Source organism: Fringilla coelebs (genome assembly GCF_963513975.1).
Source record: "Fringilla coelebs genome assembly, chromosome: 2".
NCBI lineage: Eukaryota > Metazoa > Chordata > Aves > Passeriformes > Fringillidae > Fringilla > Fringilla coelebs.
Genome location: NC_140029.1, coordinates 1,194,334 through 1,220,187, shown reverse-complemented (window position 1 = coordinate 1,220,187; position 25,854 = coordinate 1,194,334). Strand labels below are relative to the sequence as shown.

General features: G+C 44.6%; 1 protein-coding gene across 1 annotated transcript in view; it reads right to left on the bottom strand.

The window, feature by feature from the left end:
- Window positions 1–13,799, bottom strand: part of RCAN1 (regulator of calcineurin 1) — a 37,683-nt gene extending 23,884 nt beyond the window's left edge. The window contains exon 1 of the mRNA XM_084226239.1: window positions 13,546–13,799. Within this exon, the coding sequence (XP_084082365.1) occupies window positions 13,546–13,743 (198 nt within the window). The 5' untranslated portion in view covers window positions 13,744–13,799. The remainder of the gene's footprint in view (window positions 1–13,545) is intronic.
- Between the last annotated feature and the right edge of the window lie 12,055 nt (window positions 13,800–25,854).

Genomic DNA, 25,854 nt, shown 5'->3' with positions numbered 1-25,854 from the left:
GAGACTGGAGATAATTACACTGATAACATGAAATAATTAATTCATCATCAACCAGAAAAGAAATATTTGGCCAATTTACTGCCTGTGAGGACACCATTCATTGCCAGTTCCTCCCCAGCTCCCCTGATTATGACAGCAGGAAAATCCAAGGAGAAAAGGGAAATTCAGTGAAAAGCCCTTCTGGCTGGTATTAAATGTTATATTTATTTCAAAATAAGCATTTTTAGAAAGTCAATGAGCAGCAATTTTTCACTTGCTCTTTTCATGAGAGCTTTTGAAAATGGGTGTCCCATGATCTGTAGAGAATCATGGAAAGCTGCCCCATTTCCTGATAGGCAAAGGGTGGCCACTGCAGCATTTCTTTGACTAATTCCTTCCACTGGGTTTTCCAGAAGTGATTCATGGCTGTACTCAGCTTTCCTGGAAAACATTTCTCTAAGTCTGCAAGGTATGGAAAGCAGGGTGTTCTCCTGGGCTGGCTTCTAACTGGGAATCTTTGTGCCTCTCTCCCTCTAAAGACAAACAGCAGTTTTAATAACTTCATTCTATCAACTCTGATTTAATTATTTTTCCCCTAAATATCAGAAGAAAACAAAACTGATACATATCTTTTACTCTATTCCCTGCATATCCTCATTTATTAGAACTCCAGCCTTGGAAGCCTAAAAACCAGGTGCCTTTTTCTATTATTTTACTTTTATTTAAAGGAAATTCAGAAAGAGCCTCCCTGAACACTTATATCACCTGTTAAATTTTGTTCTTTTCTTGGAAGTCACAAAACTACAAAGAGTTGTTTTACCTAGAGGGACTGTGAAATAATTACAAGTTCCATGAGACTCCATGGCTCACTGGTTCCTAAAATCCCTCAGGTGTCACTTAAACCCAAGACACAGCAGTGAGACCAACTCAGACCTGCTCCAAGTCCTGCTCAGCCTCTGATCCAGCTGAGTCTGGAGGGTGCTGCTTCAATAAATCTTCAAAGCAGTCCCCAGGCCCCTCATCTCCTCTTATTTTCCATAAGAAATGTAAGGGAACTGTGATTCCCATGCAGATCAGTGGTGGGGATACCAAAGCTCCCTGGGACATTTTCCACACTATTTATACCTGGGCTGCTGCCTCTGTGCAATTCCACAGGAAACAACTCCTGCTCTCCCTGCCCAGAGCAGCTGGGGCTGCCCCTGGATCCCTGGCAGTGCCCAAGGCCAGGCTGGACACTGGGGCTGGAGCACCTGGGACAGTGGGAGGTGTCCCTGCCATGGCAGGGCTGGCACTGGGTGGGCTTTGATGTCCCTTCCACCCCAAACCATTCCATGATTCTGTGATCCATTCTAAGACCAGAACAGGTTTCCAGTGTTGCAAAATGTTCCAAGTGAAGGTCAAATAATAAATCTGAGGGTGATAACACACTTGGAGGAATTAATAAGCTTTCAAAGAATCCCAGACTGGTTTGGGCTGGGAGGGACCTCAGAGCCCCCCAGTGCCCCCCCTGCCATGGCAGGGACACCTCGCACTGCCCCAGGCTGCTCCAGCCCCAGTGTCCAGCCTGGCCTTGGGCACTGCCAGGGATCCAGGGGCAGCCCCAGCTGCTCTGGGAATTCCATCCCAGCCCTGCCCACCCTGCCAGGGAAGGATTTTTTCCCAATATCCCACCTAAACCTGTCATTTTTCAGTTTCAGGCCATTCCCTGTGTGCTGTCCCTGCATCCCCTGGAAATTGTCTCTCTCCAGCTTTCCTGGGGCTCCTCCAGGCCCTGCAAGGCCACCCTGAGCTCAGCCCAAAGCTTCTCCTGTGCAGGTGAGCAATGCCAGCTGTGCCAGCCTTTCCTGCCAGCAGAGCTGCTCCAGCCCTCTGCTCATCCTGGAGCCTCCTCTGGGCTCTCTGCAGCAGCTCCAGCTCCTCCAGGGCTGGGCCCTCAGACTCTTTCAGAATTTGTTTACTGCTTTTTTCAGCCCCCAAGCCCTGTTTTGGAAAATCCCCCCACTCCTTTCCCCATGGAGGCAGAAAGGGCCCAAAGCTCCCAGGAGGGCTCTGTCCTGAGCTATTCTGGTGTGTTTGCAGCTGGTGCCACTCTCCAAGGTATTTCTGAGGAACCGTATTAAGCTCCTGCAACAACAACGCTTCAGTCAAAGGAAAAACTTCTGCTGTGTGCTCAGCCCTTCAGCAAACACTGCCAGCAGGACTGTGCCCGTGTGAGCAGCTGAGCCTTATCATTTTTTCCAGATGAACTGGGTTCTGATTGAAGTACTCTAAAAAGCTTGGAGTGCTTTATTGCAGGGGCTGGACTAGGAGGAAAGCACATGAATGCACCCAAGTGTTCTCCACAAGAACAGCCTGGCTGTGATTGAGAGCCCCTTTTAGCAGGCAGAGTTTCACAAACTCTATTTCATATTTTTTAGCACCACAAACCAATCATTTCTCAAAGTGATCTGATCCAACAGCCTCTACCTTGATAGTGCCTAAAGCCAACTCAGAAAATCACAGCTGACATTTCCAACCTGCCCAGCAGAGCAAGGAAAGAGCTTAAACAGCATTTCCAGTTCCACCTTCTGCAACCTCAACGTTACAGCAAGGGCTGAAATGCCAAATTAGAGAGTCTTCAAATCAGCATTTGCAATGCAAAGCCCTAATCAGTACAGGCAGCAACAAAGGGAGACTCAAATAACTGGGGGGGAGGAGAGATTAAACAATAATTTGCAAATACATGAAATAAATACAGCCAGAGCTCTCTGCTCATTAGTGAATTTGGTGTCCCACATCCAATCTATTTTAAAAAATAAAGATTCTTCACTTTCAGGCTGACCTGATTGGGTTGACAGATTAAAATCTTTCAGCATTTCTTTGTTCATGGTGATTGTTTGTGTTTAGATTTATGGATGCAGCTCTTTCCCCCAAATCCTCATGGTCTGTCATGTTGCAGCTGGATTTTGTTCTCCTCTCCCTCAGCTGTCACAGGATCCTTTCCCTTGGGCTGAGAGTTTATCCTTGGGCAATTTTTAAGGATGAAATGATGGGGGAACTGCTCTGCTATAATGATGCAACCACCAGCACCAAACACTGAACTGGGGCACTTCAAACCCAGCTTAGTTCAGGGCAGGGTGACACAGAAGGAGGATTGAAGTAACTCTGCTTTCCAATTTACAATCACTGAGTGATCAACACCTCATTCCTGTCATTCCATCTGCTCCTCCTAGAACCAAGGATTTTTAAAATTTATTTCTTCTGGAGTTTTTTTAGATTTTTACCTTTTAAAGCATCATTACTCACCAAGGCACTGGAAAGGATGGATCTACTACAAATAACTCCAGGAGCTGATGAACAGTGAGAAATAAACACCTCTCAAAAATAGCCCCCACTGTCAGCATTTGTTTCCCAGCCCAAAGTGGTACCTAAATAGCACCAAGCCAGGTCCCAGCTCCTCCTCATCCCCCTGAATTCCAAAGCACTATGGGGCTGGATCTCACTCTTTATTTACTTCCTGCACTGACAACCCCAGAGCAACCAGAGGCACTCACTAAAATCATCTTCATTTAACCCAGGCCCACTCTCCCACGAGGGCTGGAGGGACAGACACAGGGAATGTGGAGGGCAGGGAGGGATGGGATTTGGGAATGAGGAATTGTTCCCTGGCAGGGCTGGGATGGAATTCCATCCCTGGACCCCTGGCAGTGTCCCAGGCCAGGCTGGACACTGGGGACAGTGGAAGGTGTCCCTGCCATGGCAGGGCTGGCAATGAGACCATCTTTGATCTCTTCCATCCCAAACCATTCTGATTATATTCAATAAAAACCTCATTCTCAGCATTTCTCACCAGCCCTGTGAACCATGGAAAGGACTCCCAGCAGTGCCTAAGAATTATTCAGCTGCTCATTATTTTATACTGGTTCATTAATGCCCTCTGACTAGCAAACATTTTGCAGCCATTTTGTGCTTCCCACACACCTTCAGGCCTGTATCACCTGTGGACTCAGAGGTTTAAGATTTCTTTTCCTGTTTAACTGCCATTTCTGAAGAGTTAAAAAAAAAAAAAATTCTAAGAGGAAAGGCAGTTGTCCCTGAAGTATTTTTCTAAATTTTTGTGGTGTTTTCTCAGCTGTGACAGGTACAAGAACTGTCCCACTGAGTGAAGATATGACCATAATCCCACTGGAGTAGGATGAAAAAGACTTCTGTACTTAACAATTTATTATCATGAAAAGTGCAGCTGTATTATGCCAAAACTATGACTTGAGGGAGAGCAAAGATAAGGATGAAAAGAGCAGGTGTTTGGGGTTCTTTTCATTTCTAGTTCCTTCTAACATGACAGCAGGATTTGTTTAACTCAAATATTAAAGATATCATCCCAGGCAAAGCAGAAGCTACGTGCTCATCCTCTGACACATCCTCTGTGACTAAGGGAAAAACAAAAGGAAATAAAAAATTCAACTTTAACACAGGAGGCTTTGGAAAACAACAGGAGCTGGTCAGAGCAGGCTGGTATTTCTGTGATCTTTAAAGAATGACATTTTCCACTGCAGTCACAGAAGGAACAATGGAAGAGAAACTTCAAAAATATTTTCTAAGAATGTTCTGGGAGGGTAGGAAAAAACTCAGAGCAATTACAAGAAGTTTCTGCATTTCAAAGAACAAATCAAGTGTACCTGGAAATTTCAAAAGTATTTCAAAAGCAATGCTAAAGATCATGGAATGGCTTGGTTGGAAGAGACTTGAAAGATCATCTAATTCCAAACCCCTTCCACTATCCCATCCAAGCCCCTGATAAAATAATAAAAGATAATAAAAGGAGTCACAGAAGAGTCTGGAATTTATCCCAAATCACCTGCATTTTTGGTGAGGTTAATGCCTGACACACTGTAATTATCTTAGACATTAATTAGTGACACATCAGCAGCATACTGGCATTTAAAGCTGTTAAGGTGTATAACAACAGAGCTCTGAGGATACGTTTTATTTCTTTATTTATTCATATGGGGAAGAACCCACCTGTTTTGATTAAAGGGGCAAAAATGTCAGCATTAGAAAATAATTCTTGAAAGTATTTTAAATTCCTGAATATTCCAGGCAGTGGTTTTTAGGTTAGGAACTCCCACTTGCTGAAAGCCAACACAGTTCTGCATCTCTTTCCAACTTCTGCTAGAGAAATGTCTGGATGTGCCTTCTTCCCAGCAGGGGAGATGGAACATCACTGCAGAGCAGTGGGTAAGGACAGAACCCCACTTTGGCAGCTGAGGAAGGAAGGCACAGATTAAGGAACAGCCTCTCCTGACACCACCTCCTGTGAAGAATTCCTGCACTTCAGCTGCTCTGGGAGAGCTGAGGAGCTTTTGTGTTGGGACAGATCCCTGAGAAATTTCCAGAACTGGGTTTATTTGTACCTTACATGGATTCTAAGCCTTGCCCAAGGGGAGAACACCCCACTAGTGTGGGAAGCAAGCTCGGTGGGGTGGGCTGGTTTTGGGTCTGGAGAGGCCCTGCTGATCTCACCTGCCCCGAGCTGATTTCTCTGCATTGCACAACCCCGGGCAGGAGCTGTTCATACTTTCCACTGCCTGCCCCTGCAGCTGCTTCATCCTGGAGCCCCAGGAAAATTCAACCTTTCATCAGAGTTTCCATGAGCCAGGCAATGCTGGCTCCCAGCTGGATGGCACCCAAGGGCCAATGAATCCTGCAAAGGAATGGCCACACACCCAGACCTGGGCAGACACCCCAGCAATTCCCACTGATTCCCCCTCCACGAGCTCTGCTTGCCACCAGAAACTCCCTCTTATTATTTAACATCACAACCTGCAAGAAATGGACATTTTAGTTCTTACTTCATCTTCTTTTTCCATAGTAGTGGACATTTTAATTCTTATTTCATCACCTTTTTCCACAGATATGGACATTTTAATTCTTATTTCATCATATTTTTCCACAGCTATGGACATTTTAGTTCTTATTTTCTATTTCCACAGTAAGGGACATTTTAGTTCTTATTTTCCATTTCCACAGTAAGGGACATGTTAGTTCTTATTTTCTATTTCCAAGGTAATGGATATTTTAGTTCTTATTTTCTTTTTCCACAGTAATGGACATATTCCTGCTGCAGCTTTCAGGGACTATCAACAATTCTATACTAAAATAATCAGAGATGGGAGTTGTTCTTAAAGGATTTAATAATATTATCTCACTTGCTGGGTTATCAGAAAGGAGGAGGGTATTTTAACTACAAACCCACAGAAGTGTTTTGTTTAACTATATGGATTATGAATGGGGAAAAAAATACAAACAGGAAAAAAATCCATTTATTCTAACAATACAGCTTGGCTCTTCTGGCACTTCACCAGCTCAGCTTCCTACTTTCAGGAAAAAAAAAGGAACAATTCTCCTGTCTTTCAGCCTGCTCTTCCTGGAAAACAGCCTGAATTTTAAGAGGCCTCCACACAAACAGCCACTTGTTCTGAATTCAGGACCAAACCTTCAGGAAGTTTCCAGAATGGTTTTCAGTCCATACAAGAAAATAAAGTGATTTTGGGTTACTTGGCTGCATCAAAAACTCCAAAATTTCCATTTATGGGTTTTTTAATGATTATTTTTACCAATGTGGGATACAGACATTATCAATAAATCAGTTTATCAAAAAGCCCTGAACTCCCACAGCACTGCTGTACCAGAGGTGCTCTCTCAATTTTCCTGCTGCCTTTTGCATTTCAGCAACACAAAGGAAATCAAATCCAACTCCCGAGAGCTCAAAAACCAAGAGTTGTTTGCCAGCACCAAAATAACTCCAAAGAAAACCTCAAAAAGCAAAATTACATCCAGCCCCTCACTTGTGAGCCTCTGAAAATCTGCCCAGGGAAGAGGGAAGTTATATTTTATTAAATGAAATTCACTGAGTATTGACAGCTCTGCTTTTGTGAGTGATCAATCAGTGACTGCCACATTTAATGAAATTAATTCTGGGCATCTCTGGCAGTAAAAGATGCAGGGAGGAAGAGAGCAAAGGTCTAAAGCAGGTCCTGCTGGAGGATTCTGCTCCCATCCAAAGCTGGCAGCACCTCCCAGACTCCATCTAGGACACTGTCACATCCTAAATCCCTGGGCCTGGCAGCACCACCCACCAACCACCTCGTTTTCAATATCAGCATTCCCAAACATTTTAGGACAATGACTTGCATAGCTTAATTATGCATCACACCCACAAAAAAAATATTTCAAATGGTATTTTAGAGCTCAGTCCCAACTTCAGGTTCACTGAACACAGCCCACACTTCAATCATTCCCAGCATATTTCCATATTTTAAGAGGAAAAAAAGAACACCTGGTCAGAAGAAGAGATAAAACCCCAATGAAAACTGCCCCAAATGGCCACTGAGGAAAGTGCTTAAATACCAGGAATAAAACCCCAAATTTAACCAAACCCAGCCAGGTCAGGTGTTCCTGCCCAGGGCAGAGCTGGAGCTGGATCATCCTGGGGTCCCCTCCAACCCAACCCAGCCCAGATCTTCTGTTTGCAACAAGAACAATCCCCAAACTTCACTGGAATTTCTGCTTAACACCAATATATGAATTTCCATCATTGTTTTTTAATTATTTCCCTCATCTTCAGTTCTCCTGCCCTTCAGTTATGACAGCAAGTAATGCTACTTATTAATAATCAGTCTTAGTTATAAATTTATAAACACTGCTTGTTAAAACTTGAATAAACTACTGGATGAACTACTTCAGCAATAAACTGTCACAGAATTCAACCTTTGCTGCTAAAAAGACTTGATAATTTAAGCCTGTGCTGCATGGGACAGCTCAGTGACTGCTGATATTAATAATTCTTTAATGCTGATGCTGTTGAGGGGTGTTTGGGCTGAGTTTCAAGGCAGTCTCACCTCCAAACCACTGCACTCATTTCCATCTTTTTCATGAATGAATGAATGGGACAAGAATCCTGGGAACAAAGCTCCACTTGCTCCTGCAAAAGGCACAACCCAAGGACATGAGGAAAAGCTCTCCAGAGCACTGTGATGTAGATTTGGTGCTCCCAGGGATGCCTCAGCTTTGAGCTTTTCTATTCTTCACATTCTGTGCTGTTTTAGTGTGTGGGTCTGGGTTCATATTATGGGATGGTGAGCTCTGTGCACAGAGCAGGGAGACAAAACAATTCCTGCTCCAGCTGGGCACCAAGGACAAATGAGCCAAATCTCAGCCAGGAGCACAAACCCCGTGGGCTGCAGAGAGAAAAACAAGCAGGGTGGGACTGCAGGGGCTGAAGCTGGGATGGGACAATGAACTGCAAGGTGCAAATGGAGCAGAGCTGATCCCAGGGAGAGACCCCGTGCCCGGCCGGGCATTTTGGGGCCGTTTTGGGTCATCTTGGGTGCAGCCCTGGCTGGGCTCTGGTGCTGCCCCAGGTGGGTCCATGCAGGAGATCCTTTGAATAAATATTTATTAAAAGATTTATTAAATTTTATTTTAATAAATTATTACATTTTATTATTAAATTATCAGTAAATTATTATTTGGTCATTATTATTTTAATAAATTTCTGCTTTATTCTGTTACTCTGCCCAGCCTCTGCTCTAGGTCAGCCTGCACAAGGCATCACCAGGAATTTCACCAATGTTTTCCTAAATTTCCCTCTGGTTCTCCAAGAAAATGCAATTGTTAATCCTGGCACAGCTCAGACCTCGTGTGGGATCTTTCTTCCAGACTCTGAGCTCAGGATTGGAGCACTGGATCCCAGGGAAGTAATTTTTGTTAACAACTCCAACACTGAGGCTACTCATGACAATTTTACAACTCTGCTTTTCTAGCTTTAGGTATTTTTAAGGCACCCAACAACCACCTTGTGCAGCAAGAGTTATTTGAATATTTAAAGAAATATATAAATATTATATTTTCCATTTTTTTCTGCCTATAAAAGTATTTGTATTGTTTGCTTGAACCACTGATCAGCCCACTTTGAGGACTTCAAAAAGTGAATTTTTGACACAGAAATAATTCTTTTGGAGACCTGCAAAAGGTTCAAGTGTGATATAAACCTGAAGCTGCTCAAAATACCTCCACTTAACTAAATACCTCCACTTCCAGAAGTTCTCATAATGCAAGGTTTCTCATTTTCTTGTAATGGTTTTAGTGTTCAAAGTAAATCCAGATTATTGAGATGTGATTTTAAACCACACTCTTAACCCTGAGCTTTTTTGGAAACCAGAAGCATTAAAAACTATAAATACTGTCACAAAAAAAGATATATATTTTTTCTTGGCAGAGGAAGAATGAAAACCTTCAAAATATATGCAGGTGCCAATAATTAAGTTTTACTTTCCCATTATGAAATATTTTGCCAAAACCAGAGCTGTGGTCACAAAAATCTATAAATGTAAAACCACTTTTTTTTTTTCTAAATCTGCTTTTAAAATGTTTTCTTTTTAATGTGATCTAAGAGGCTTAAAAAACGTGAAGTAAAAGGATTACAAGGCACGTGGCTGAGGCAGGAAGAGATTACCAGAAAATTGAGATTATTTGTAAAGAAAGTTTTATAAATGCTCCTGAGAAATCTGCTAAACTTCCTGCAAAGCAGAAGGAATCCTTTAAACACTTTAAAAACCCCAAATCCACCTCCTGATGATTTCAGTGGCTCCAAGGCAATTCAAATGCCCCAAAGCAAAGCTCCTTTAAGTGCTTTATTGCCAGCTGAGACCACCCCAAACTGGAGAAGCACAACCTGGGAGCTGCAATCCCCAGGACTCTGCTTCTCCTGAGTTACACAACTCACCTGCTGGGCTTTACCTTCAAGCACAAATATAATATACTCATTTTTTTAATAAATAATTGCAGATATTTAATAAATAATAGTTTCCAGCCAGGTCTGGGGGTTATGTGAGGACACAGGCTCAATTCCAACTCAGAGTGCACTTCCAGCAAGATGAATTTGTTTAATAATTCAGTTTTCCAGTGAAGTTTTCCCAGAGAAAAGCTGTTCCCATGACAGAACTACCTGCTTCCAGTTTCTCCATGAATGTAAGTTGTTGGTAATTATGGAAAACTTGCTGCTATGTTCATTAATTTGCAAAAATTAGCATATTAAGGTAATAATCACAGAATCATTAAAGGTGGAAGTGACTTTCCCAGCAGAACCATCATGGAAATAAGACAAAATAAAGTCTAAAATATGGAAATGGGTTTAAAATATGATTTTTAAACACCTAAAATGTCCCTAAGTGCCTCATCCAAACACTCCCAGAGATGGGGACTCCAGCACCTCAAAATCTCAGAAGTATTTTCAAGGAATTTAGGGGAAAATTGTCTCCATCAAAAATCTCTCCTAGCCCTAAACCCCAACGATTTTCTGAGGAATGAAATTCTTTGCAGGAACCCTTTGTGCTCCTCCTTGCCCAGCTGAGAGGTGCCCACAGAGAAGGGAAATGGAAACTGGCTTAGGGGTTTTTTGTTAAGGTTGGGATTAAATGTGTGAGATGGTAATTTTTGTTTATTTGTTTTTATTTGTATTACAGTTTCACAAACTGTGAGTTTTATAGTATTTTATTTGCATAAATTAAAAATTGAGTTGTATTTTTATAAGGGTTTTAAGGATAAATTGGTTAATTAAGAAATGATACTTAAATTATTTTTACTTTTAACTAAATAACTACTTGTGATTTGTAATGTGGATTTTTTTATTTAATTGCACAATATTATTAATGAAGAAGGTGAAGAAGAATAATTAGTTTCTGTTTTAAAACTTTTATCTGGTTTTATATATATTATGATTTTTTCAAACTTTAAACTCTAAGTTTTCTACTATGTGATGTTACACTCTTCTATTTAAACTCCACAGTTATAATTTTAGTTCTGTTATTTAATTTTGGAAGTTTTCTTCACAGCTTCAGGTCAAATGCAGCGTTCTCTTGGTGTCAGTGCTTGTCAGCACAGCAAGTCTGAAATTCTCAGTAATAACCAGGGTTCCAACAAGGCAGAAATGAAACTATTTCATTTTTGAGCCTCGCTGTGCCCGTGCCAGAATTGTGAAATTCCCAGGGAAGTTTGGCACATCCCTGGGGATGACAGGAGCCAGGAAAACGTTTCACCTGCTTGGATCTGACAGCACAAATTCCACCAAAAAACCCTGAGTGTCCTCTACTGACAGAAAACAGCCCTTAAAAATGGAATATCACATGAAGAGGATGGAAAAACACAACAACCTAATTGGATATTAGCTACTGATACATTTTCTTAAATAAATGAGTACACAGGGACACAGTTTTAAAAATAAAATCCAAGAATTACAATTCCTCAAGCACACAGTCAACACCTAAGCTACCAAAAGCTGCAGATCCAATGTAAGACAGTGCAGAAAATCCAAATTTTTCCAAAGGTAATTTGCCAATTTGAAGACCAGAAAAAAAAGAGTTTTGTCAGTGGTAATTTCCTGTACAAATATACAGAGTTTAAAGGAATTCCTGAACTGTGCTTTAGAAAACTTGAGAGCAAGTGCTTAGGTAAATTTAATTTTTTCTACTCAGAAAGATTTTGGGACTGGTATTAAGAAACTGGTCATGAAGAACTTTTATTTCTTCTGAGAATAAACTGTCATTTAGCAGAATTGACAGGAAGGTCTGGTTTTCAGAGACTGATCACAAACCATCTAAAGCTTCTGATTTCTCAACTGGGATTATCAACACCTCAATAAAAAACATGAAAGAACTGAAAAGGAGGAAGAAGAGGAATATTCAAGCAGCACTTCCAGTACAAATGATGATCTGGGAGGGGCAGAATAGAAACAGTGATCAGTGGCTGTCTTGCCTCACCTTTGATTGGATCAATCCTCCTCAAATAGGGCAATCCAGGATTATTAAGGGGCCCACTGAAGGGGGAAAATCCCATTTAACTGGAGAGAAAAGGTATTTTAGGAGGGCTACATCTGCTGGGAAAAGCAGAATGTTCACACAGAAGAACCAACCAAACACAGGGAAATTCAGAGTATTTACAAACACTGAGTGTGAGGATCCCTTCAACAGCACCAAATTCCACAGCTCTGCTGCACAAGTTGGAATTTTCTGGGCACATTCTCCACCAAACCAAAGGAATTTTCTTAAAGTTCACCCCCTAACCAAGTGCAGCCTTTCAGAACTACCTTGGAATCCTTCTCAGGTGATTCAGACAGTGACATTTCAGTGTGACCCCATCACCTCACACCTGAGTCACAAAATTCCTGCATTTCCTTGGACACCAGAACCACCAAATGCTCTGCAAAACTGGATAAACCATGGGACAATGCAATATTTTCCTCATTTTTAATAGAACTTTGTTTTTCTTAAATCATCCAAATGCTGAGGGCACCTTTCACACCTCCAAAATCTGGGATACAGCCTTAGGGCCTCATTTCACTTTCTCTCTCTGCACCTTCCTGACATTTGGCCAACAAAACAAACTAAAAACATGTCCAGTCCATGTGGGTTCCTAAAAATGTCACTTATTTCCAGCTTTCAAGAGTTATCAGCTCTTCCCAGCTCTGTAACTTTATAAAATGAAGCTAAATTATGTATTTCAGTGCTGAAATTCAGTAACCACACACCTAAACTGATTTTTCATCTATTAAAAGTCTGTGGGCACCTACCTTTCAAGGATCTCCACCTGCCTTTTTTTTTTTGAAGTTTTGTGCTGCTTCTAAAACTTTGAGACTTTTCTTCCCCCCTGGAGACAGATATTTATTCAAGTTCAAGGCAGTTCTCTCATTCTTTACCTTAGAAATGCAATTTATGCAGGATCTGCACATGTTGTCATCCATGGTGAAGACAACACAGTTATACTGAGATGATGAGACTCAAATTCATTTGCTATCACTGCCTAATCTTTCAAGTCTGTTCTGTTTAACTCAAATCTGTTTAAAAATTAAGCACCTCCCCCACTATGAAAGGGTTTGATAGCAAAAACAAGAAAAAAAGAATAGAACCACAACAACAGGTGCATCAAACAAAACCTTAAGCACAAAGCTCAGGCGAGGGTGGTGCAGGCATATTTTATTTCATTCCTGCTTCATGCAGAGCTTCACCCTGGGCTACAGGTTCAGGAAGCAAAGGAATGAAGGCAAAATAGCTGTAGGTGTTGAAAGTCCCAGAATCATGGAATCACCGAGGTTTGGGCACCATGGAGCGCCAGCTGTGCCCCACGGCCACCTTGTCCCCAGCCCAGAGCACTCAGTGCCACCTCCAGGGCACACCTGCAGGGATGGGCACTGCAGAGCTCCCTGGGCAGCCCCTGCCAAGGCCTGAGCCCCCTTTCCATGGGCAAATTCCTGCTGCTGTCCCAGCTGAGCCTGCCCTGGCCCAGCCTGAGGCCGTTCCCTCTGCTCCTGTCCCTGTTCCCGGCCCGCCCCGGCTCCACCCTCGGAGCGGGCTCAGCTCAGCCCAGCCCGGCTCGGGACGGGGCTCCCGGCAGCACCGAGGGGCCGGGCAGGACACGCAGCCACGGCCTCGCCCCCTCATCCCCCCTCCCACGAGGGTTCTCTCCCACAGAGAACCGCGACCGGCCCAGCCCCGCACCCCGCGCCCCCTCACGGCTCCCGGGCCGCCTCACCCGGTACGGGCCGTCCTGGAAGACGCGCGGGTCCAGGTTGCAGGCGATGGTGGCGGTGGGCAGGTCGCGCAGCGCCACCGCCTCCATCTCGCGGTCAACGAAGCTCCACTCCGCGTCCGCCTCCTCTTCCTCCTCCTCCTCCCCTTCCTCCTCGTCTTCCCCGGGCGGCGGCGGCTGCTGGAGCGGCGGCTCCTCCATGGCCGGAGGCGAGCGGAGGCGGCAGCAGCAGCGACGTCGCTGAGGCGGCTTCTCCCACCCCCCGCCCGCCATCTTGTTTCCCTCGCCCCCGTCCCGCAGCAGCCAATCGGAGGCCGCCGCCGCGCCCCCCTCGGGCCGCGCGAGCCAATCGGAAGCCGCCGCCGCTGCGGCAACAGGTGGCGCGTGAGGCCGCGTCCGCCATGTTGGGCGAGGGCAGCGCCGTGAGGGAGCGGCTGAGCTGCCGCCCACACAATAAATTATATTTGTATAAAATATACTATAGTTACCATCTATACTGTATATTTAGTATATATTGTGTATGTAGTGCACGTACGCACTATGTATAATGTATTATAGCTGAAAATTTACCATATAGCATACCATATTATTTACCATATACCATATATTATTATATCATATATTATTACAATATACCACATATATGATAATTCTATTCTATTACCATCTATATTATAATACCATATGTTATTATAATATACCATATATTATTTACCATATAGTATACCATATATATATATACACACCCTATAGTGTGTGTACTGTATTTATAGTATTTTTGTATATTATATGTAATATAATATATATTAAAATATTCTGTGTATATTATGCTGTATGTCTATGTGGTATATATTTAATATACAATATATAGCATATAAAATGGTGCTTTATGTAACAATATACTGTTACTACATAACAAAATATACTGTGTGTATATGCGGGAATATATATAGCATGCAGTATATATAATGCATATAACACATGCTGTATATAATTATATACTGTATGTATATGGATATATTTTTTTATATAAATTACTGTATATAATGCATTATTATTGCTAAAGAGAGAAAGACATGAGCTCCATGTCCCATCCCTGCAAGTGTTCAAGGCCACGTTGGATGGTCTATAATAGAAATGATAAATATTGATATAAAAATGCCACATGAGTAACAAAATTCCTCACTCAAAGACTTAAAACTCAGCTGAAAATTGCTGCTGTGTGTGTTGTAATTCTTTTATCTGCCTTAGGGACAAGCTGACCCACCCTTGGTGTGCTTGCCTGGTTAGTCTGACCTAAGAGTCCTAGACAAATATTTTTATTATATTTTTAATATTTCATTGTATACACGCCTTATCTATGTAAAATATTTTATGTAATAATATGCCTCTATTTATTTTTATATCTACATTGCACCCCCTTCCAGGGGAAGGCCCAAGCTTCAAAGGTCACCGTTTTTTATAAAGTTATTGGGTTTTTATGAAGTTTTAAAATGAAGTTATTGTATTGTTATTGAAGTTGTTTTTATGAAGTTATTATTATGAAGTTATTATTATGAAGTTATTTTTTATGAAGTAACTTTATGCAGTTATTTTTTCTGAAGTTATTGTGACAGTCACACACCTCTAAACATCCCGCACCAGATTTCTTCAGCCTCTGTAATTGGTTTGGATTTAAGTCTTTATTTGAGCCTTTTTCTGAGGAATAAGCCGAATACAAGCTGGTTTTGTGATCAATTGTGCTGAGTGACATAAAATCTCCGTCCTCTCAGGTGCAGACAGGTCTGTTAAAAGAAAAGCCACTTCCCTGAGCGAGCCCCAGGTGTTTAACCCAAACCCAGCCGAAATAAAGCCATTTTTAACCCAATTCTTGGATGCTTCCTGACAGGGCTGGTGACACTTTCCCCTCCGAGGAGCAAATCTCTGGATTCTCTGCAGCAGCAGCAGCAGCTCCAGCCCCCCGGAGAAATCCCACCTGAGGAATTTCCACCTGCAATCTGCTGTTCCAGGGAATTCAAAAACTCCAGGAGCAAAAGCTGGCGGGGTGAAATCCCTGTCCCTGCGGGCTGGCATCCCCGGCAGGAAAAGCACCGGGAAATGGTCACGGGAACCACAAGGTGCCTATTGCAGGTCTGAGGGGAACAGGGGTCATTAATTGTATTTTCTGTAATTAACTGGGGCCGAGGGCAGCGGAGATCGGGCTCTGCAGGGCTCCGGGGCCAGAGGACCTCCCTGCCCCAAGAGCCCCGCAGTTTGAAGCATTAATTCAGCCGCAGAGGCCAGAAAAGATAAATAAATCAGGCTGCACGTCCCCACTGTGCAGGTTTAGCTGTTCGTCCTTTCCCTTCTCCGGGGCAGGGAACGGAGCGGCGGCTCCACCGGGAGAGGCGGAGGGAGGGAAAATGGGTTTGGGGCCGGTTCAGCGTGAGTGAGGGGATTAGCGCTAATGATTAACGCTAATGATTGAGTTCCCGCAGGAAAGGGAAGCGCTCCCAGCGCTGACACCTCCATCTAGCGGCCACGGATCCCCCCCATCCCAGGGGATTCTCCTGCGAGGATCTGCCCCCAGCGCCCCGCGCTGCCAGGGGAAATGCGGCGGGTACGCTGCAATTCTATAACAGGGACTGAATAAAACAGGATAAATGTGGAATAAAATAGAGAATAAAACTAAAGAAATGAAAAGAAAGAGAATAAAATAGAATGAAATAAAATATAATATAAAATAAAATATAAAATAAAATAAAATTAAAAAAAATAAAATATAAAATAAAATATAAAATAAAATATAAAATAGAAGAAAATGAAATTTAAAAGTAAAATAAAATAAAATATAAAATAGAATAAATAGAATAAAATAGGATAAAATAAAATATAAAATAAAAGGAAATAAAATATAAAATAAATTATAAAATAGAAGAAAATGAAATTTAAAAGTAAAATAAAATAAAATATAAAATAGAATAAATAGAATAAAATAAAATATAAAATAAAAGGAAATAAAATATAAAATTAAATAAAAAATAGAAGAAAATGAAATTTAAAAGTAAAATAAAATAAAATATAAAATAGAATAAATAGAATAAAATAGAATAAAATAAAATATAAAATAAAAAAATGAAATAAAATATAAAATTAAAATAAAATAAACTATAAAATTAAAATAAAAAACTAAAATAGAAAATAGAAAATAGAATAAAATGAAATAAATAAAAGGAAATAAAATAAAATATAAAATAAAACCTAATAAAATTAAATGGAATCACATGAAATATAATAAAATGGAATAAAATGAAATAAAAAATAAGCTATAAATTGAAATACAATAAAATAAAATATAAAATGTAAAATAAAATTAAATGGAATAAAATGAAATTAAAAAGTAAAATAAAATAAAAAATGTAAAATAAAATGAAATGGAATAACATGAAATTAAAAAATAAAATAAAATATAAAATGTAACATAAAATTAAATAGAATAAAATGACATTTCAAAGTAAAATAAAATATAAAATAGAAGAAATTGAATGAAATAGAATAAAATAGAATAAAATGAAATAAAATATAAAATAGAATAAAACGAAATTAATAAAAGGAAATAAAATAAAACGTAAAATAAAATGAAATGGAATAACATGAAATTAAAAAATAAAATAAAATAAAATAAAATAAAATAAAATAAAATAAAATAAAATAAAATAAAATAAAATAAAATAAAATAAAATAAAATAAAATAAAATAAAATATTGGTTATCATTCAATGGAGAAAAATGAACATCACAGAATCCCAGAATTACCAAGGTGGGAAGAGACCTTTAAGATCACCCAGCAGCACCAAGCGCTGTCCCCAAGGGCCACATCCAGCCACCTCTGGGGCACTGCCAGGGACAGGGACTCCAGGCCTCCCTGTGCAGCTCATTCCAATGCCTGACCCCTCTTGCCATGGAATTCTTTCTCTGAAATCCTCTCTGAACCTTTAGGTTGTGCTGCCACAGACATTCTGCTTTAAGAGCCAGTCGTGAGATATTGTCAGGAAATGCAGCTGCAAGTGGTGAATGGCAATGGTGAATCCCTTGGATGCTGTTGATAAAAACACCAGCAAATATTAAAACAGTGGTCTATTGTAAAAATTAAAAAGTGATCTATTTAAAAATTTTAAAAAGAAAGAAAACAACAAAAAAGAGAAAATCTGGTGAATGTTTTCCAGCTGCAATCTGCTGTTCCACAGAATTCAAAAAATTCAGAAGCAAAACCTGGCAGCAGGAAATTCCTGTCCCTGCAGCCTGTGTTGTTCCAGGATGAACATCTTCCTTGGGGAGAGGTCTGGACCAGGTGTGAAACCACTTTTAGCAGCTTTAAGAGAAAAAAAAAACACTCCTGAGATGTTTTCAGGGCTGGATCTGCTTCGCTGGGCACAAAGAATAGTGGGGAGAGGCTCCAGCTAAACGTGGAGCACGGGGAGAGTTCTGGTCACAGAACAAGAACAAATGGCCCCAGTGATTAAACAGATTTAAGCAAGAAATAAAACAGAACTTTAACAATATTTAGCATCAGAATAAGCTGTTAAACGAGGCTGGGGATTTCCTTCAGGTCTGTTTTCTTTTGGAGGGCACCTGCCTTGCTCAGAGTGAGGTAAAATTAAAGTATTGCGATTTTGGGTACTTTATAAACTCCCTTTAAGTGTCTGGACCGTGTGGGAGAGGCTCAGACCTCTGTGAGTGGGAGACTCTTAGGGTGAACAACCTGTCTGAGAGAAAGGAGCCCAGAGGGGCTGCTTGGCACAGGAAAAGCACCCCAAAAAGGTAAATGGGGACTGTGCTGGACAGGATTTGGAGTGAAATGTCCCAGACCTGAGGCTCTCAGGAGGGGTGCAGCAAACAGGAGGCAAAGCCTGGGAAGGAGCCACTGACTGGAAAGGCCAAACTGCACTTGGGAAAAGCAGGAGCTGTCCCAGGGCAGGGGAGGATCACAGATCATGGGGTGGGGTGGGTTGGAGGGACATTAAAATTCACCCAGTGCCACAGGCAGGGACACCTCCCACTGCCCCAGGCTGCTCCAGCCCCAGTGTCCAGCCTGGCCTTGGGCACTGCCAGGGATGCAGGGATGGAATTCCATCCCAGCCCTGCCCACCCTGCCAGGGAGGAAATTGTTCCTAATATCTGATCTAAACCTGTCATTTTTCAGTTGGAAGCCATTCCCTGTGTGCTGTCCCTGCATCCCCTGGAAATTGTCTCTCTCCAGCTTTCCTGGGGCTCCTGCAGGCCCTGCAAGGCCACCCTGAGCTCAGCCCAAAGCTTCTCCTGTGCAGGTGAGCAATGCCAGCTGTGCCAGCCTTTCCTGCCAGCAGAGCTGCTCCAGCCCTCTGCTCATCCTGGAGCCTCCTCTGGGCTCTGCAGCAGCTCCAGCTCCTCCAGGGCTGGGGCAGCTCTGCAGGTGGGGTCCCACCTGAGCAGGGCACGGGGACAAAATCCCAACCCCAATCCCAATCCCAATCCCTGTCCCGGGGCACAGAGCCCTCTCCCAGCTCGGGGCTGTGCTGGGCACCAGCAGCGCCTTCTCCTCTCTCCAGTCCCTCCCTGCTCCCCCTCCCCGAGCAGCCCTGGCGCTCTGCCCTCCGTGTCCTCCGTGCCAGGACTCGCTGCACCCGCTGCCGAGGGCGCTGCCACCCTTGGGTGCCAGCCCAGCCCTCCAGCATCTGTGTCCATCCCTCCATCCCGGGTCACCCTGCTCCTCTTCCCGAGCTTCCTGCTCTGCCCCGCTAAATCCGCTCCTGAATGAGGCAGGGAAGAGAATTAACAGGAGAGGTAAAAGCTTCTTTGGGTGTTTGTTTGGGTTTTGGTTTGTTTTTTTATTCCTTTCAGAGCAATCAGTAACAGCCCCGGTTACTGATTTACAGCAGGGCTCGGTCACGAGTGCTGTGGGACAAACGGGTTTGTCAGGCAGAGCTGCTGAGAGGGAATAATCAAAATAATGGAACAACATTTCAAGAAAACCTCTGTCAGGGCTGTTGAGAGAAAGAGAAAGGTGGGGTCCTAATCCTGGGAAAAGGAAAAATCATTGAAAAGGAACGTAAAGACAAGAAAAAGAGGGGGAATGGGAAAGTAAGGGAAGAAAATGGAAGAAAATAAATATTTAAAATAAAAAGATTAAAAATAAAAAGAAAGAAAAAGGAAACAGGAAAGGAGAAAGGAAAGGAAATTTCAAGGAAAGGAAAGGAAATTTCAAGGAAAGGAAAGGGGAAAGGGGAAAGAAAGGGAGAAGAGAAGAGAAGAGAAGAGAAGAGAAGAGAAGAGAAGAGAAGAGAAGAGAAGAGAAGAGAAGAGAAGAGAAGAGAAGAGAAGAGAAGAGAAGAGAAGAGAAGAGAAGAGAAGAGAAGAGAAGAGAAGAGAAGAGAAGAGAAGAGAAGAGAAGAGAAGAGAAGAGAAGAGAAGAGAAGAGAAGAGAAAGACAAGAAAAAGAGAAAAAAAGGGAAAGGAAAAGAAAAAGAGAAAGACAAAAAGAATGAGAAACAAAAAGAAAAAGAGGTAGAAAAAGAAAAGTAAAAGAAAGAAACAAAAAGAAAGAAAAATGAGAGGAAAAAAAAAGAAAGAGAAAAAATTAAAAAGGAAAAAAGAAAAGGAAAGGGAGAAGGCAAAAGGGAAGGATTGCACCATAACCTCCATGAAAATAAAATGGTCATTATGAATAAGACAAATTCTCATTGTACCTCTTGACTGCACATGGCATGTGCTTCTACATCAGCAACTCGTTAATTTGTATTGCTGCTCTGAAGTATTCCAGGTTTTGTTCCCAAAATCCATAATTAGCACAAGTTCCCTGGGGTGGGAGGAGCCCTTCGGGATGTCCCAGCCCTGCTGCCACCCCAGCATCACCCAGCCCCACATCAGTGGAACCAACAGTTCCTTTAAAAGACATATTAAACTTAAAAGTTCCCTGAGTTTTGCAAAGAAGAACCGGAATAAAAGCCAAGATCAAGTGGCAATGGTGCAGAATGGGAGGGAGATTAAAAGCTGTGAAAGATGAAATAAAATTAAAACAAAAGTATTTTTTAAAAATCAAATGAACTGTGATTAGGGCTTATATTCTGATAAACAGGCACATTAAACCAGGAAACATTTAAAATAAAAGTTTGATGTAGTAGGAGTTAAAATAATGAAGTTCAAGACAATCTGGGCGCTTTATTTAAAGTGAACAAAATCTCTGGGAGCTTCCAAAAGCTTGGAGTTATTTCCAGGCTCCCAGGAAAATGGATCTAACTAAGCTCGCTAAGGAATTTTGCGGAGCACAGTGAGGAAAGCAGCGTTTATTACCCGGGAAACTCGAGGCTGTTTAATGAATTCCGAGGGTGGAGGCGGCCCGGGCACTGGGCTCGGGGCAGTTTCATTTGCAGTTTGATTTTGAGGGCTGCCTTTCATTTGCCTGGGGCAGGTGAAATCCAGCTGAGGTCGGAGTCGTTTTCCACGCTCACCTCCCGGATTCCAGGAGCAGGGAAGGAGGAGGAGGAAGAGGAGGCGAGAATGAAATCACAGCTCCTCGATGAGCCCGGCAAGGGCTCTTGGCTTTAAACACCCGAGAGACCCCCGAGCAAGGGGGGTTGGAACTGAGGGTCCTTCCCTAGGGCAGGAGGAGGAATTCGGGAAAAGCCTCCGGGAGCGATCGGGGGAGGGAATTCCCGAGCAGAATCAAAAGCCTGGAGTTGTCCAAAAGGAGCCAACACGAGGTTCCAGGGCAGCCGCCAGGACTTTGTGCTTCTCAAATTCCAAATTTAATTCCAATCCGCGATTTGATTGAATTAGACTAAAAATCAATAGAAAATATCTGTTTTTCACCTTGGCTTCATTATTCTATTGCTTCATTATAACAGTGCTGCTTAACCAAAATAAAAGGAAAATCAAGGATTCTTTTGGACAATGAGCAGGTTTAAAGTACTTGAGTATAGCGAAAATGACAGAGTTTCATTTCTTTGCAAGCTTTGTTGCTGTTTTTTAACACGCTCTGGAATTATTATTTCCGAATTTAACTCCGGGCTGCTCCGCTCCCTGTGGGACGCCGGGAATTCAGGAATTGAGTGAAAAACAGAAGGAAGAGTGGGACTCGGCATGAAGGAGCATCTCCTCCTCCTCCCTGCTTTTCCAGCCTCATTTTGGGGTTTCTTTGGGTTTCTGCGCTGCCCAGCCCCGCACCCGGCATCCCCCTGTGCCCTGCCCGTTCCTGCCTTTCCCGAGCGCCCGGAGCAGCTGGGGAGGGCCGGGATTGCCCTCGGGATTGCCCCGGATCGGCTCAGCACAGATGGCACCCCCGCGACCCGCCGGGCTGCCCACCAGCACACCCCTCCTCCTCCTCCTCCTCCTCCTCCTCCTCCTCCTTCCCTCCCGGCCGCGAGACGATGGAATTTCGCAGCAGGGAATTTAGGAACCCGGGACAAACGCAATGAACATCCGTGTGTTCTGAAAACAGGAAAGAATTCCAGTCCTCCAGCAGAATTCTTTCACTCGCAGCTTTGTCTTTCCCGCAGTTAAAATAACATTTAAAATAGGATATAGAACTGGTTTATGTACAAATACAGGGCTCTGGGGTTATTTTTCCATCTCAAAAGGCATTAAGATTCAGAATTACTATATAAATGTTGATAATACTGTATTCACATTCTTTTATAGATAATTTTTATACAAGTGATTGGAAGTTTTATACCACAAGTAATTCTTATCTGCAGCCAGGCAGTTTGGACCTGTCTGTGTTTATCCTGACAAATCCCTCCCTCCCTCCCATGCTGGGGACACCCATTTAAATTCTCCCCCTTTTCTGGAATCTCGACTTCCCTCTAATTCCCAATGCAAAAAAAAATCGGGAGCAAAAGGAATTTTTTTCCTTACCTCTGACTGCAAAAAAATTACAACTTTGATCTACAGTCGGGGAGGAGAAGGAGTTACAACAATCCGAGCGAGTCCAGCCTAATTAAAACCCCCCAGGGATAAAAGTTGTTCCCACCAGACTGCGAGGGGATCTTCGGTTGGGGCTAAAGTCCGACATCTGTGAGCATTAATTAATTAATTAATTAATACCTGCGCTCATCCTTTAATAAAGGAGTGTGTGCTAATCCTTCCCGGGGCCGAACTCCGAAAATCAAATTTATTAGCCTAGGGCTGTTTTAGAAACAGATGGGGTGTAAAGAGCTTGACGGAACGGGGGAGCGTGAGATTAATTAATTGTTAAGTAATTGAGTAACGAGTGCGGGGAGCAAGAAATGCAAAGCTGCCACTGGGACAGGTCTGAGTTTAACATCGCTGCAGTCCCAAAACTCCTCTGGGAAGCCGAAGGGTGTGAAGGGACCTCTTGACCTGTCTGCTCCTGCTTCCCCCTGTCCCGGTGCCCTCTCACGGCTCAGTTCCAGCAGAATGACAAAAATCTCTGCTCCGGGCTCCAGGGAGAGCACAGAGATCCCTAACGAATTATTCCTGCTGCGATTGCATCGAGAACTCCGCATGAGGTTTGTGTCCTACAAAGAGAATTAACGGCTGGCTGGGGGCTGTTAGTCCTCAGCTCTGCCTCTGCAAGGCTCCGAGAGTATTTAACGAGCTAATCTTTTGTTAGGCTTAAACCCTGCGCCGATGTTCACCAGCAGGCACGGCTTAGCACTGAAAGGGATTTTTGTTGGCTTTTGGTCTGGTTATCGCTGAAAGGGTTTGGGTTTTGTTGGCCTTGAAATTCTCACCTTGTGAGAGCTGAAAGCAGGGAGCAGGTAAATAAAGGCAAATAGGATGGTGGTGTTAATGGATAAGCTGTGCAGGGAATAGGGCACAGGCAGGCAGCTCTCCTGTGGTTCCACCTGGTCGGCAGGACACAAATCCTGGGTCAAACTGGGAACCTGAGCAAAACATGACATGTACCCAAAGGATCTGGGTGAGAACCCAAAACATTGATGGACCCAAAGGAGCTGTGCAAGAACCCAAAATATTGACAAACCCAAAGGAGCTGTGCAAGAACCCAGAACATTTAATCACCCAAAGGAGCTGTGCGAGAACCCAAAATATTGATGGACCCAAAGGAGCTGTGCAAGAACCCAAAATATTGACAAACCCAAAGGAGCTGTGCAAGAACCCAGAACATTTAATCACCCAAAGGAGCTGTGCGAGAACCCAAAATATTGATGGACCCAAAGGAGCTGTGTGAGAACGCAAAATGTTCAATATTGGGATCTTGGGAATGAGGAACTTTTCCCTGGCAGGGTGGGCAGGGCTGGGATGGAATTCCCAGAGCAGCTGGGGCTGCCCCTGGACCCCTGGCAGTGCCCAAGGCCAGGCTGGACACTGGGGCTGGAGCAGCCTGGGGCAGTGGGAGGTGTCCCTGCCATGGCAGGGGATGACCTGTAATGTCCCCTCTGACCCAAACCCTTCTGGAACCCTCTGACAAGTCCAACCTTCAGGCCAAAGTTAAGCCTTCAGCAAAGGTGAGGATGAGTAAACCAATATTATCTCTCCCGAGGTTACTGAATTACTGTGCCATTCTACTGGTATCAAACCCCGTAAGAGATCGGGGAAATAATTGCCTCAGGATGGTCTCACCTGCAAGACCTCCAGTTCGCAGGTGCTGAGTTCCTGCTCCTAAATCCTCACGAGCCTCTGCTCCTGAATCTTCCAGGAACATTCCTTCTGAGCACAGCTGCCTCCATTCTTCCGTCTCACTTGGGCTGCACCTCCGGGGAGCATCAAAGAGCTGCAGGATTGTTCACAGATTTGCCTGTTCACGTTTTATCGGGGCAGTGTTTGACCTGCTGCAATGATTTATCCTCTGGGATTTCCCCGCTCCTGTCGGCTGCATCTTCCCCCTGCACGCCCCTGTGCTCTATCCCTGCTCTGTTCCCTCTCAAATATAAAAAGTGGGCTTATATACACAAATGTTTAACTGTTGTGGATTTTTAATTATGATACCTCACTCCGGTCAGCCAACTCTGCCTCCACTGCTCTGTCGGCACCTAGAAAATCAGGATTATTTTCCTTATCCCAAGGAAAAGTTATAACTTCTTTCTCAGCAGCTGCCGGCTCTGCCCAGGACACGCCGTTTCTCACCCCATTTAGATGCAAACTCGCAGAGGATCCTCACACATGAATGAAAACCGCTTAAAAGCATGCAAATCCAGGTGTTTATTTCTTTACGCGGAGGGTTGTGTTGTTCCCTTTTGCAACTTTCGCCAGCTGATAAGGACACATTTCCCTTTTTAACAGCCTTTGGAGCAGCCCGAAGCGGTTCATCCGTGTTTTTAATAAAAGATGCGGGACCGTGGGGGCTGTGCCGTGTCAGTGCATCAGCAGCGGTGCGGATGTTCAGAGGGTGCCTTCCTACACCTGATTGGGAAAATGGCACCCGAGGCCAGCAGAGCCTCAGCCGCACCTGCCCGCAGGTGTGTGCCAGGCTGGGGACAGCAGCGCCGGGGACACCGCGCCGGGGCTGGGAGCAGCAGCCGAGGGGCAAAGCAGGGCACGAACGGGGCGGGGGGTGCGAGGGGAGCCCCGAGCAGGTGCGGGGAACGCACACAAACACAAAGAGGAGATTTTTGGCCACTCTGCAAAGGCTCCGGTGCCTGCGGGGCGGGGGTCACCGGGGGCAGCGCTCGATGCTCCGTGGTTCTGCTCCAGAGCGTGGCTGGGCAGGGGCTGTGCCCGGAGCGGTGGGACGGGGCTGTGTCCGGGCAGGGGCTGTGCCCGGAGCGGTGGGACGGGGCCGTGCCCGGGCAGGGCAGGGGCTGTGTCCGGAGCGGTGGGACGGGGCCGTGCCCGGGCAGGGGCTGTGCCCGGAGCGGTGGGACGGGGCTGTGCCCGGAGCGGTGGGACGGGGCTGTGTCCGGGCAGGGGCCGTTCCTGGAGCGGTGGGACGGGGCTGTGCCCGGGCAGGGGCCGTTCCCGGGCAGGGCAGGGCCGTTCCCGGAGCGGGGGAGGAGCGCGGCCCCAGCCCCGCCGCCCCGGGCCCCGCGCCGGCACCGCCCCCGTTCCCGTTCCCCCGGCCGTGCCCGGCGCTGCTCCGCGGCCGCTCCGCTGCTCCGGCTCGTCCCGCGCGTCGCGGCGCTCCCGGCATGGCGGAGAGCCCGGGGCGGCCCCCGGAGAGCAGCGGTGTCCCGCGGGAGGGAGGCGAGGACGAGGCGGCGGCGGGGGCTCGGCCCGGGCCGTGCCCCGAGGGGGCGGCCGAGCCCCCGGACGGGCCCGCGGAGCGGCCGCGGCTGAGCGCGGAGGCGGCGTCGGAGCCGCCCGGGGACAGCGGCTCCGCCGAGAGCCCGGGGACACCGAGCGGGGCCGGCCCGGGGCACGAGGGGCAGCCGGGCGG